The following is a 14,578-nucleotide window of genomic DNA, read 5'->3' as shown; positions in this document are numbered from 1 at the left end:
CACATCCAAGGATTTGTGAAGTGCAAAGAACGACGGTGGCTTTCTAAAATAATTCACAAGCTGGGAAACAATGACCTCTATCACCTCACACAACTTTCAGAAGGATGGATGTCAAACTCTTGCATGTTTTTCACTGAGTATGCTCTTCAGTGTCTGCCAGGAGGTCTGACTGACATGCTGACATGGTTTTTCTGTGTTTAGCTAGTCTGTAATACCCAAGGTAAGATTCCTAAACTGAGTATTTATTTTCTGTGGGGAAAAATTATTAAGATTTTTTTTTTTAGCTCCTCTGCCTTGGAGGTGAAAAGCTCAAGCCCTTAGTATTTAAATTGATTAATTACTTTCTAGATGTCAGTGAGAAAGGGATAGCTGAAGACTGCTGCTTGCAGAACTCCTTAGGTAGGACCCCTAGGGTTCCTTAGGCTGAAGATAGTTAGCACTTCCAGTTGGGATAAACCAAAGCTCAGCACAAATGTCATCACACTGGTGGCTCTTCTGTTGTGGCCATAGTGGTGCAGTCTGCGCAGACTCTGCTTTGACTGCACTGGTGCAGCAAATTGGCCACACAGGATGCCTGCTGCTCTCTATTTGTTTCTCCCTTTAATGAGCCTGTTCCTAAATCCCATTTGCAAGTATTGGTCCTTGGCATGGGATTAAGCTGTGTGAGCCTGGTGGCTTGAGGAAGAAGTAACAGCATTCCTGGGTTCAGCTGAAACTACTGATCGCAGTGGGCATGCTCTGAAATATTTTAGGACCCTTCTGTTGAAGTGACTGAAGTTACATATAAAGTATATTGGGAAAAATACCAGTGCCCAATGTCCAGACTGAAAGAGTGGAGTAGCAGCCTTTGCTTTTCCAGCATTGCAGAAATTTTTTCCTTTTTTTACTGACGGTGTGTTTTAGTTTCCCAAGCTTCTAGAGTTGGGGCTCCAAACGCTACAGTTAATAAGGATTCCAAGAAATACAACCCAGCCTTGGTAGCTCTTGGCAGCAACACTTACAGGTTAAACAGGTTTTGCCTAACACTAAAGGAAATGAAGACCTGTATGGCTGCAGTCTTTCTGGCAGGCAGTACCAACAAACAGATCAGGCACACCAGTCATTTTCAAGTTAACGGGAAAAAATGATAATTTCATTGTTACAACAATAGAGATTTTTTTGCAATATTCAAAAGTGTTTTGTTGTTTTGAGACATACTGCGAAACTTGCACTTTTAAAAATACATCTTCTGCAACTACAGGATATTTCTAATAAGACCTCAAGGCTTTGCATGCCAGAGTTTGGAAATTTTGATCTGAAATAGTAACGAAGTTTCCAGCTTCTTGGTAACCCCCCTGTTTTCCTAAGAACATTTAAAGAGATAATGGAAAGAACCTCACAGGAAGTTGACGGTTCCTCTTTTATTTTGTTGACTCCTTGTTCAATCATGCTGCTAGGACACACATCTGCAGCCATCTTAGTTAACTGCTGGGTTCTTGTCCTGAACAACTTCCAGTTGAAGGGACTAGATGATAGTGCTTAGATGGTTGGGAATGTAAGAGGGAGAGGGATGAGTCCCTGTCTGTTCCTTCTCTTTTATTGAGAAGTGTTCAGCTTCTAATTGCAGTAAAGTCAGCATTAACTAAATTCAGAATTTATATGGAAATTGCCATCTTTCAAGTCCTAACAATGTAACTTCAAGAGCAAAAGAAATACTTGGCACTGTGAACAGCAGTTAACAAACAGATGATTCCTGCTCTCTATAGCCCAGCGCCTTCTCTAGCCTCCCCATTAGGTGCCTTCTTGAAGAGCTTTGCAATTTAATGTTCATCTGCCAAACACTTCCTCTGTATTCAAGTTCCCTGCTCTTTTTAGATATACTTAATTTTCCCATATTATTACTGCTTATTTCGGACCATTCCTAGAGATATGTGCAGTTACAGCATTTGGTTTCTAGCTATATGATGCATCTCCTTTCTTAATCCACTTAAAGCTCCTTTCCTGGTATTTTGCAACTTGTCTGTGCTGGAGATGTGTGGCACAAAGTTCAGTATTCAAGGCAGAAATCCCAGGGGCCTCATACACTTGGTGTTACTTACTCTCACACAGGCTATGATGGCTTTCCACCTCACAAATGGATCAGGGTTTTTGCAGGAGTCTCCTTGCAAGTGCTCACAAAACTAGTGCTTTGTTATTTTCAGAAGGCATCTTTTGATTTCAGCTTTCCCCTTTCTACTTTTCAAAGCATGTTGTGAGAAAAGGAACAATTTGCGTAATTAGTTCTTGAGTTCGTTTGCTCCACTTGCTCAAAGATTCAGGTATAACCATAGCAGATCTGCTTTCCTACTGGAGTTTGCTTTAGGAACCCTTATTCCCCTTCCTGGAGAGGGCTATATGCTGAATAGAGAAGTCACTAAGGAATAGGAAAGACTAGTTGATGCCTGTGGCTGGAAGGGCAGTTACCAGAACACATGTGGTCTCTTCTCCGAAGCAAGGAACAGATTCCAGTGTTTCTATGCTTGGATTATTTTTGTGGTTCAGAGCTCGATTAAACCTACTCCCGGGGCAGCACTTGAATTTCTTTCAAAGTGACTATGCTGGACAACAGCCACCACGCTGGGATAAAGGTCTTCTTGGGGAAAGACATGCTAGCAAACCTGGCATAGTTTGAATTCTTCTTTCACTTGCACACTGACCTAACTGTGATAATGGCACCTTATTTTGTAAATGTATCTTGTGAAATCCTGCCTTTCTTCTCTGAGCCAATTAGCCATAAGGCCTACTTTGCAGAAGGGCTAAAGCAACCACACTGCAGCCTTGAGTTTGGTGGTGACTCACAGGTCCAAGTAATGACTGCTGCAGCATAGTCATTTTGTTACCAAGCAGAGAGCCCAATTTGCTGGGGTGCCCCAGTGCTGTGAGGATGTTAATCTTGTTTGGGGAGCAGTCAGCCTGACATATGCAACTCTTGCTGAGCTGAAATGAATCTGCATGGGTCACAAAACTGCACTGAACTGCTTTGCTGCTTGAGCTGAAAGTGCTTCTGATAGTTCAAACCAGCCTATCCTCTCAGCTGCTAGTTACTAGGTGGGTCTAAATGTACATGGAAAGAAGTATTCAGTGCAGTAGCTCTGACTCATAGCTTTGTTCAAAGTCTCTTATTCGTAATACTAGAAGTCTCCTTACTCGCCTTCTTCACAGTCTGTCTTGCTTTCCTCTTTGGGTGAGGGCCCTACTCGTCTTACATCTCCAGCCAGTAGTCTCTCAAGTGCAGTTTCCACAGGCAGGACATCTTGAGCTGTCTGTTCTTTTCCAACCTGATAAGCCAGGCCAATGTAGATATCTAATGTCTGATCATCAATATCGGGATCAATTGCGCAGAAAGCTGTCTTCAGATCATCTGCATTCACCTCTCTGTTCAAAAACAACTCAGTCACTGCTATGCTAGGTTACATGAAAGGAATATTTATGCATCTGTCCAACAGTGAGCATCCATGTTATTTGAAATGCAGAGCAGGAATGTCTTTCAGTAGTGGTATCTCTGCCTGCACTAGTATTCCTTTGGTTTTTTAAATATGCATGTAATAAAATCTGTTAAGCACTCAGATTTCAAAGTGAACAGAAGCTATGAAATGTGAGATAACCTGGGAAATCCTTATTTGACTCTGTTGTGCATTATGATATCCTTCATTACATAACTATTTTTTCCCCTGTTAGTTCCGTGCCCACATTGGACAATACTTGCTTCATGGGCATCTAGCCCATCTGCAGTGTTATCCTCATTGCTCAGTACCTGGCACAAGACTTCTTTTCTGTGCAGTAGCTGCATCTTGTTTTAAGGTGGAATTATCTGTCTATTCACCTCTAAACCTGAAGTCCTCAGTACTGTTCACTCTCTCTGGTCCCCAGAACCAATTCTGTTCTGTGCAGTGACTGAAATGAAGTCTTGTGAATACTTGACTTAGCAACCTTAATACTTTTCTTTAGTGAAGTTTATGTGTAGATATTTAGGATAACACACTCCCACTGCAGTAAAACCTGGAGACCAGACTCTCAATCTACAAGGTCACAGGCTTACCTGCTTTGGATCACTGTTTAATCTTTAGAGGCAGCACATAAGCTTTTGCTGCTTGGGTGAACAGGGTAATTAATGTGGCGTGACAGTAGGGGTGGCTAGGACACAGTCTCTGGACTTGGAGGATTTTACTGATGGTTTGGAGAGTCAAGGAATGGTGAGATGTGAGACTTCAGATACTGGCGGGGGCTATTAGTACAGCCACGCTTCTCTACTCACTGCCTGCCATGTCCCTTACAGGCTCTCTCTGCCCTGACTCTCCTTTGCCTTGGGCTCCTCTTCTCCAGCTCAGCTCAGTGAGCCTGTTCACTCTCTGCTTGCTAGTTTTCTCACCCTGATCTTGGCTTCCTCAGCAAGTCCTACTCACCCTTCTGCACCCCAGCTCGTGTTTGGACTTCCCCAGGCCTGGTCTTGCACTGCCATTCCCACTTCTCAGTAAATGCTCTTTTGCCCCCCCGCCCCTGACTCCCCACTGCTCTCCCCAGTCTGTTTTTGCAGTCATCACTGGCTTCTAGTCAGCACATCCAGCCTATGTCCTCAAATGCTTCTGCTTGCCCAGGCAGTCCCAGCATTGCTTGCTCTTTCCACCCTTTTGCTCCCCTTCCGTACTGGTTCCCAGTGCACCTGCATCTCTGTTCTTGGCCTCTGCTGGGGCCTCAGCCTACTGCCTTTCCACAGGCTTCTTGCCTGGTCTGAAGGTATTGGGCCCATCTACCCTCTCTTGCCAGTTTCCCTCTGCTTCCCTGGTTCTTAGGTCAGCCTCGCTGTCTCTGCCCACTGTTCCTCTTGCTCAGCTCTGTCTTCAGCAGTATGCCCAAGTCAGCCTTAGATGCTTAACCCCTAATTGCAGACTCCTGACAGCTTCCAGGATCTTCATCCTACTCCTTTCTTGCCTCCCTCCATGCTAGTGTTGCTCTGAGGGGACTCATCCTCTGCACTGCTTGGGCATCTCTTTGGGGTCCCTGCAGGCACAGGAGCAACCCAAGTCCGGGTCCAGTGCATGCACACGGCAAGGTTGGAAGGATGACAGGGAGAAAAGCACAACCCACCCCTGAGCTGGAACATGAGCAGTGAAGAGAAAATACGCAGTTTCTCAGTAAAAGTCTAAGGCCCAAGTCCTTAGCATCAGTGTTTACTACAAGCACCAGAGTTTAAAATTGAGATTAATCTGAGGATCTAGACCACGGTCCCTAAGGATTTGAGAGCTCTGATTTTTTCAGTAGATTTCTTTAGAAGGAGAGATGGTAAGAAGTATACCAAAACAGACAAATGATTTTAGCTATAGTCAGGAGAGTTTCTAAAGGAAGCTGCAAAAATGTAACATGGATTACATCTTTTGCTTTAGGGTTTTTTTGGTATGACTAACAATGCTCTGGCTGAAATATTCCGGAAATCATCATCATTGGCAGACATGTGATGTAGGGTCCCCCCGCCATCACCCTGGGAAATCATCCCCAAAATGTATTTTCACAAAGTTTAAGATGTTGAAGGTAGGGTCTTAAAATAGCTTGTGCTACTGCACTTCTTTGAATAGAAAACAATAGTAAGAGCTCCAAAATACAATTTGGCCTGTGACTGTGCTGGGTGCAACTCTGGACAGTTCTAGGTGCCCATGCTGATGAGTGCAACTCCCACACTCCCTGCTGTGTGGTTGAGGGTCAGCGTGGGAAGCATGATCACTGTGTGACTTCTCAGCTCTATCCCAGAGCTACATTGTCTTAAGGAAATCAAAGCAAGCCACTGAGAAGGCCTCCATCACTACCACCAGGTACATCTGGGGCAGCAGGAGTTTACTGCTGATGTTCTTGAGTCTCTCACTACCAATGCTCTCAAGGACCTATTCTCCTGCTGGGTTGGTGTATCCTGCCAGTGAGCAGCGAAGCAGAGGCCTAAGTGTGTTAGTTGCCTACCTGGGAAAGTGAGGCGTTTGGGTTACATTAGAGGCTATCTATCTCCTTATTCAGGCTAGTAAAATAACAGAATATATATGCACTGTGGTAATAGCTGCAGCCCCTCAGATCTAGGGGTCTCCCAAGGGGGAGCCTAGTCTCTGGATGGTGGGGCTGTCAGAGGCCACTGAAGGAGATGTGACGCAGCAGGTCTGTGCGAGTCTGGTGCATCTTTCCAGCACTGTGGACGAGTTACAATAACCTCCAGCTGTCCCTGCTGCCTGAGCAAGTAATGTCCCTCACAGAGACTTGGAGCAGGCCCTAAAGGACTGAGCTAGGCTGAGGAAAGCTTGGAATGTCAGTTAGCTACTAAAACAGGGGAAGGCTCAACTCCTGAAAAGTATTTTGACTGAGCAGAAGGTCCAGTGTGATCCTGCTGCTTGCACGTGCTTGTACAGATTGTCTGTGGATTATAAGTCCTTTGAGTCAGCTTTTGGGTAATGGGGCTCAGCCCTTTTTCTTTCATACTTACATCAAATCTCCCAGCTTGCTCTTCAGCTCTCTCAGATACTCCTGCTTCTCGCTTACATACTGGTTCCTAATCATTGCAATGAAAGGTTCAGCATTCCCCTCCTCATCCTGAAAGTAATTACAGGCACATTAGCTCTGAATCTCATGTTCCACCCAATTTGGGTAGGAGCCATTCCCCAACATATATTCAAATAACTCAGCTATCCTAGAAATGGAGTCTCTTGCTGCCTTGGACTGGGGGAGAACATCCTCTCTGCCTTCCCCTAGAAAGAAATTCCCTTCAAAAGTTCTGTAAAATAAAGTGCATTGCTCCTTTGGCCACAGCACTGAATACACAGCTCACTTCAGCAGAGTTTCGCCAAACACTGCCTGTCCCAGAGCAGTGGAAAGCATCACCTCCCATGTCCACAGAGGAGGAAGAGGGTAAACCACCACAACCGCCAGTTGCCACTGCTGCATTGTCACTCATACAGCAGCCATGCTTCCCTAACCCTTCTAAATAAATCAGTTTAGTGATAATGCTAGGACAGGGTAGATATTTGTTTAACTTTGATTCCAAATTTGGAGTCAAGGTGCTGAAATATAGCAGCAAAAATAAAGTGCAAATGCATCAATAGACCATGCAAGTCTTTCACCTTTGGAGAGATACTTGGGATATTTTTTTCCAAGTATAAAGTGCAAATAAAGAGAAGGAATATGGAAAAACTTTTCCTGTCACCGAAAAGGAACAAGTTTGCATTGCCATTGTCTGCAGATGCCCTTCCAGTGTTAGAGCCTGTGTGTGTGTGTGGGGGGGGGGGGGGGGGGGGGGCTGCAGATATGTTAATCTGATAAGCTTGGAATCTATTTGCTTACTGCCTGAATCAAAAGGGAAATTTAAGAAATAACAACTTACTTCACTGAATAAGGATCTGTAGTTGATGAGGTCTTCAGCACTGTCTAGCTTGTATCTGCTTGCATCAATTAGTTCTTGGATTGAATCAGTCCTTTTCAGGGGAAAAACTTCCCTCACAGCCATGCTGTATGGAGACAGGCAGCACAGACATAGGTATGTATGCTCTTACAGTATGCACAAGTAATGCATGCCGGTATGGCTGGCAATGTATTAGGCTATCAGAGATCACACATGTGTGCCTGTATTTCAAGGGCCAAATCTTCAAAAAGTCATTGCTTTCATGGGGAAAAGCATTTCAAGAAGTGCATGCACCCACCAAATACTGAAACAGAGGAAAAGTTTTCACCAGAGCTCAGGCCTCAGGTGCAAGTTGGATGCTGAACCATTTGGGAAAAATCTCATTGCAACTGTGAGTATTGATTGCCTGGCAGCCTTGACCAAATTGGCTAGCATGTCTGTACCAGTGATGTGTTTCCAGCTGAAGGGCTGGAAATGGCTCCATCTCTTCTGCACCATGGCCCCCAAAATGCTGTATTTAGCTACCACTGAGTATCACACATGAAAGTACAGCTGATTAACTGGAAGAAGATTGACAAATCTTGCATCTGTAGCAGAATTCACAAAAATGCTTTATATCCTATCATAGGAGCTCATGGGAGCACTGCATGGGGGTCCCCTGTCTCCTCAGTTAGAGGAGCCAGTTATGTATGGCTGTCCTCACAGGAATTTAATCTGAAAGAGAGAGAGAATGCTCCCCTGGCTGTGCTGGCAGGTGAGCAAGGAAGACAGACTCAGCATATCAAAATATCCAATATGTGCCACAAATGGGCAGAGCTCAGTGGGCAACAGTTGGCCTCTTGCCTGAACTGCTCGCTGGTCAGGGATCCGGTGTTCAAGCTATCACAGGCAGCCAGCTCCTTTTGCAGATTGGAAATCAGCTGATTCTGGCCATGGTACTGTTCTTCCCCTACCTGTGAAACAGGGAAGGCTCGCAGGTCAGTAAACACCCCATCTGTTATCCCTTGGACTACCCTCAGGAGGGCAGCAAAAACGCAAAAGGACTGTGCTCCCTTCTACATCAACTTTTACCTGGGCTGCTTGTAGTTATTTACAAATAATGAAGCAAGCAACACAGTGGCTTGCAGGGCAGCTGTTTGCAATAGTTTCTTGTTGAAAAACTTGTTCCAAAGCAGGTCATGTGCCATTACACACAGGAGCTCTGAGGCAGATGGCTAGAACGGCTTTGCGGATGTGTCAGGGGCCTGGGGCAGAGGCTTGCCCCAGGGACGAGCTCTTAAACCCTCAGATGGCAGCCCCTCTGCCTGATGGCTCTGGGTCCCCCAGAATGATGGGTCCCCCAGAATGATGGCAGCCCCTCTGCCTGATGGCTTCATGGTATCCCTGTCACTATTCCGCCTTCAAGCAAGATATAAGTAGGGCCAGTATAAGGTTTCCACATGATGGGAGAAGCAGCTGCAGCACCAGAAGAGAACCCAGGGCTACATGTCTGCATGATGGAGAGATGTGGCAAGCTAGAGCTCTCCAGCACCAAAAGAACTGAGAGGTAGGGAATGAGGCTGCCAGGGCCTGCACAACGCTGCATTTCAGAGAGAGTGTCTTGATCTTCCCATAGACTGCATAAGGACAAATCATGAGTGGTTTAAGGAAAGACCTACTGAGAAAAACAGGCATGTATATAAGCATTGCAAACAGAAACTTCTCACTGGAGAGGGCAGGTATGATGTGGTGAAAGTATCTCAAAGAAATGCGGTCTTCTAGGAGCTCTATCGGAAGCAGCAATAGCCCGGCCATGTCTTGCATGTACATGATTCTTGTCTCCAGTACGTCTCCGTGTTTACTTCTATTCTCACCAGAGAGTGCAGGTTCCAGGGTGTGGGAACAGGAGGTGGAGCTACTTTGCAGAGGAACACTTCCCCTGCCTTCTGTCTGTCACAAGAGAGATGTCTGGGCAGAAGTGCGGCCGTGGGTTGGGCATTGGGGCTGCCTACCTTCCCAGTGAGTATGTCGTAGAATGAACTCATGACGTGGTTTGATTGATAGAGTCGCATGTTCTCATAAATGGTGTAAGACCATTCCATGGCAGCAGCATCTCCATACTTCTTCTGGAGGTAGCTGAGAAAGAATTCAGGAAGACTGGATCGCTTCCCTGTCTGTGGGCGACAAGTGAGTAACTCCCATAAGCAGTAACTCCCATAATCTGCCAGTCTGATTCCAGCCGTTTTCAAATGGATGTGTGTCTTACTGGGATCTCTGCTAACACAGTGCTAGCACTGACTGCATATTTATTCTCAACAATCTAAAAACAGGTAAGTTCATGCTGAAGCTCTTCTGTTGCTGAGACCACTGACAAACTTGCTCTTCTCCTGCCTCTTTTTGTGAAATTTATATGAACTTGCTACCTTTGAGGCCCTACCCCCAGTCAGATTTAGCTGATTTGAGCTCATGGGTTCAAATGGGTTCGAATGGGAAGCAGTTATTGGTGAAAATTAGAGCTGAACAGTGAGTGCATCAACCTTATTTCCCCAGAAAACTGAGCTAAAAGTAAAAAGACAGCTGCCATAGAAAATATTAAGGTGTTTACAGGTGATCTCAGAGATGTTTTTAAGCTCCTAGCTCAAAAGAAGAAATCTGTAACATAATGCTGCCTCTCTGAAGGTTGCTCTCATATGACTGAGGCACAGGAAATAGGTTTGCCAAAGATCTGGGGAGATGATATACTTATCTCCAACATGGGAAAAGTTAAATGGCCACTTTTCTTCTGTTGCTGAGTCTTGTATCTGCCCAGATGAGCAACCCATAATGTCTGCCTTGGCAGAGAACACACACACCCTTTGGCCTCCAGTTCTCACTCCCAACCCACCCTGGGCAAAGAAGGGGAAACCTGTTTTTTTGGTAACAAGGCCAAGTACTTTTACACTAATTCCTTTATCAATCTAAGTGATTTTTCTATCCCTGGCCACTCATTTCTCCTGCATGCCACCTATTCCTCTCTTGCATTGGCACAAATGCTATGGAGCTTAATAGTTGACTGTGCAGGGAACCTGACCTTGGTTAAAATCAATCCAGCAAGAAACTCTGGATATGCTTTGGCTGCACAGATGTCACCAAGTTTTCTCTTACTTAAGAGCAGAGACCTGCATAGTCACGGTGGTGTTCTGGTCTACAGAGCACCATCACAGCCCAGAATAGCAGCAGTCAGGTGTAGCTAAGGACTTAGAGTCATAAGCACAGCTGATTTAGCTCAGGGTGACTGTACTGCTTCCTTCCTCCCTGATTTGTGGAGCTTTCTTCAGGGACAGCTCCACTGCTCTTGCAACAGCTGTTGGACCGCTGCAGTTTACAGCCTTGTGCATCAAAGAAACCAGCACTAACACTGGTTTCCTGAATGCCTCCCATGTTGCAGTTGTGTCTGGGCAGCAGCTACTCCATAAACCCTCAGCTATTGCTGGAGAAGAAACCCCTTAGAACTGGGATGGAGCTACTCTGGCTATCCATGTGGTGCTGTTGTAATTCATGAATCAATTCCCTGAAGAGCTGTGGCAGGCACAGGGTTATTGCCAGCACAGGCCATTTATTCTTATAATGTTTAATGTGGCTGAATCCAGGCGAAGCACTAGGCGGGACATGGGTGAGACCCTATCTCCCAAACTATTCCATCTGGGCTAACTGTCATAGCAAATGCTGTTTGCAGAAAAGGAAAATAGGACAAACCTGCTGTTCTAGTGCATTTTTCTCTCTCCAGACATCCTTTAGGATAGTCACCACATCCTTCTTACTCAGCTTTTTATTCTTGATTTCACCTTCGTACCTCAGGTACACAGGAACGTTGTCACCTTTGCCCTAAGTAACGAAAAAGAAGCAGAGATATAGATAAGGCATTCACCTCGCTGGCAGCGATGCAATACCAAAGCCATGTTCTTACCAGCTAAAGCCATTGAAATGGTCTTTTGTGTCGGTCTCATTCCCAGCACTATGAGACAGACATCTGCTAACATCTCTGCAGTGTGTCTCAACTGCTCCAGGGTGGACCTGCTTAAGTTGGGGCCCACTTTATCACATTGCCCATGCCCCACAGTAACACTACTCAAACCTTCCGTCATTTTGGTTGTGTCCTGTTGTGTCCAGGCAGCTGTTAGTATTTTTGGTCACTAGTGTAATATATCTGCAGTCAAGAACATTTTTATTACAGTGGAGCTAAGCTTAAAGCCCTCTTGTGTTGTACATTACAACACGGAGCTCTTTCAGATGAGGGGTATGTACAATGAATCTAATCTGCTGGAAGCCAAACATAGCAACATTTGAGGTCTGTGCCAGGATCTCTACTGAAGCGTGGGAAGATGGAGCTTGTTTTAGTGCATTGACCAGTTCTGATGCAAGTCCTGCAAGCTAAAGCATAACCTGAACACATGCTACTGCTTGGCTTGCTGTTGCCGAGATGAAAAGCCCTGTTCCCCCCAACTCTGCCCTCCATGAGCCAACTCAGCTTGCTACAGCTCCAGGAAATACAGAAAAACAGAAGTGTTTTCTTTTTTGCCCGATGGGTTGAATAGATGTACTGGTGATCAGAGGAGCACTGGAGGAGGTGTGAGGATGGGCTGGAACTCTAGCTGTGGAGGGGAAGGGGGCAGGTCCTTCTCTCAGTGGCAGTGATCTGATAGACCTTGTCCTTAGACAAAATGGGACTGTGGGTGAGGCTCTGCCCAGCAAAAATGGAAGAAGGAAGATAGTCCTTCAGAAGATCTTCCAGTAATGGCAGAGCAAACAGTTTAAGCTTCCGAAAAGACTGAGGAAGAGAGCTTGGAAGGAGCAAGGAAATGCTACTTCATCCATGAGAAAAAAAGTTTGGATTCAGTTATGTTTGGTATCATGTGAAGAACCCTTGAAACATTTCCTGGTTCCTGCATCATTTCCTGATCCTCATGCATGCTGAGGTGGAATGCAACGGGGCAGCAAGAGCTGAATTAACTCCCTGATGCCATCAAAAGGAGTCATTCCCTACTGTGTACTCTTGCTACTTACTCTAAGCAGGAACTAACTCAGGAAAAAATGAATACTGCTTTGCCAGATCAGCAAGTAGAGTCTACTTCCCTGGCAGCAGAGCCAGAACCATGTGTAGCAGAGACAACATGGTTGGGAGCAGGGGGAGAAGGACCAGATCCTTCAGCAGCAGCAAGGTGTTAAAATGACTGCCATATCGTGAAGCATTAGTAAGGGACTCTAGCCTACTAGTGTTACTTGCATGTCTGATGACTCGTGTAATATCACTGTGAAGTAAGGCTGCTTCAGCTGTATCTTCAGGTACGCTCATTCTCAGTTTCTGCTCTTCTATAGCACTTGAGCTTCCCTAGCTTAAAGCTTTCATTGATTATAGTGATGGGAATGTGAACACTGAAGACACCAAGTCCAGCCATGAAGCAACACATTCTCCCACCCTGCTAAAGGGGATTTATTACCAATTAATCTTAATGAAAATGAGCAGAGAAGAGAGCTTGCACATACCCATCCAAGGAAGACCTCTCTCTCTTTCAGTACTCCTGTTCCTATTTCTTCCAGAAGCATATCCACTAGTTGATCACTGGTTTTCCCCTCAGCCAGAGAGCTCCACCGGTCACCTCCACCAGGAATCACTTCTGTAACAGCAGAAAGACACTGAGCTGCTAGACAAAGAGAACATGCCCATGCATAGTGGTTTTGTGTGAATTCATTAGGAGCTTTACAACAAATGCAGATCTCTAGACATGTAGTTCATCTCCTAAGATGTATAAGGTGAAACAGTATACCCTGAAAGCTCCTATCTCTCACAGACCACTTCTTCACCAAAAGCCTGGGAGGAAATGGGATGTTCCAGGTAAGAAAGGCACAACAGAGGAGTGTTTAAAGATGAGGTGTCCCAAGCAGATCACTGTTAAAGAAAGGTGGCACCTGAACACTTTGCCCAGTTTGGCCGGGGTGTGCAACCGCGCTGAACTTCTTGGAGTTCAATGAAGGCATTGTCTCGCTCTTCTGCAGTCTCTCTGTGGATTTCCAGCAGCATGTCATATTCCTTATGGAGCTGATCAAAATCTTTCTGCTGGGTCTTCATCTAATGCATGCAGAAAGCAGGATGATAATAAACTCATTACAGTAACATAGAATTTTTCTGTTGTCAGACAGCTCAGGTGAGCAGTCAGTGTAGTCCAAGGACTTATAGAGACCTGTCCCCGGCTAATTGCTTTTAGATGGGAAGAAAAAATAAATTATTTATTAATTTTTACTGTCACCATTTACAAAAACTTCTGATAAAACATGTCAATGACACTTTTACATCTGTTTTTGTGTTTAAAAAACAGATCTTAACCCAATAGGAAGTAGCTGGAGAAACATAGGTTTCTAGCAATTTTTATACTCATCCCCTTCAGATTGACTGTTCTTTACTTAGAAAGTGTTTCTTTTTCATATGATTTATCTTGGCTACCAGCACAAAGGTACATCATGATCCAGGGGTAAACACAGCTCTAATCTGGGATTTGAGGACTGTGCTTGCATCTATATGCCATGATGTAGGGACATGCACACTGGATTAAAGTTTGGCTAATGGTTAGGGCTAGAACGGAGCTGCCGATGACCTGAATGTATCTATCTTAAACAAACCACTACAATCTTTCTGAAGCACAAAGACACATGGTACTTTTTTGCTGCACTGGAGGGTCGCTTCCATCACAATTGTGCACTATGTGATGGGATTCAATGTGTTCTCTTTCTCATCCCCCTCCTAGAGATCAGGTCATGTGGCTGCCGCTGCTCTGCCACTGCTGGGCAGGTTGGAATCAGACCCCATCCTAGCTGCCGGTGTGAGATATCCCTTTGCTGTCCTGCATGTGACATGCCATTGTTCCTGTGCATCTCCAGCGTAAGCCAGGCATCAAATGTTTATTCTGAAAAGGCAGCAAACAGATACAACATAGGGAACCTAGTCCAGTTTTATCACAGTAGGAAAATGCATCCATCGTCCCTCTAAGCCTGTGCTGGTTGATGAACCTGGAGTTGCTGGTTGGCTAAAGAAGCCATTTAATATTACTGGAAAAGGCAAAAAGCCCATATAGGTAGATATGCACTAGTAGCCCAGCTCAATGCTGTTTTCAGTTAGCCATGGTTTGGAGAAAACTGTGTGATGTATGTGAGATGCACGTGGTTCATTGAATTATGTAT

General features: G+C 45.1%; 1 protein-coding gene across 1 annotated transcript in view; it reads right to left on the bottom strand.

The window, feature by feature from the left end:
- Positions 1-1,487: 1,487 nt before the first annotated feature.
- Positions 1,488-14,578, bottom strand: part of TSNAXIP1 (translin associated factor X interacting protein 1) — a 29,100-nt gene continuing 16,009 nt past the window's right edge. Inside the window, exons 9-16 of the mRNA XM_026113222.2 lie at positions 13,313-13,472; positions 12,890-13,020; positions 11,102-11,230; positions 9,379-9,540; positions 8,231-8,340; positions 7,370-7,493; positions 6,476-6,582; positions 1,488-3,393 (exon numbers count right to left, since the gene is read on the bottom strand). Coding sequence (XP_025969007.1) covers positions 3,162-3,393; positions 6,476-6,582; positions 7,370-7,493; positions 8,231-8,340; positions 9,379-9,540; positions 11,102-11,230; positions 12,890-13,020; positions 13,313-13,472 — 1,155 coding nt within the window. The 3' untranslated portion in view covers positions 1,488-3,161. The remainder of the gene's footprint in view (positions 3,394-6,475; positions 6,583-7,369; positions 7,494-8,230; positions 8,341-9,378; positions 9,541-11,101; positions 11,231-12,889; positions 13,021-13,312; positions 13,473-14,578) is intronic.

Source organism: Dromaius novaehollandiae, chromosome 13 (genome assembly GCF_036370855.1).
Source record: "Dromaius novaehollandiae isolate bDroNov1 chromosome 13, bDroNov1.hap1, whole genome shotgun sequence".
NCBI lineage: Eukaryota > Metazoa > Chordata > Aves > Casuariiformes > Dromaiidae > Dromaius > Dromaius novaehollandiae.
Note: the sequence above shows the minus strand (reverse complement) of the source record. Positions and strands in the feature narration are given on the sequence as shown.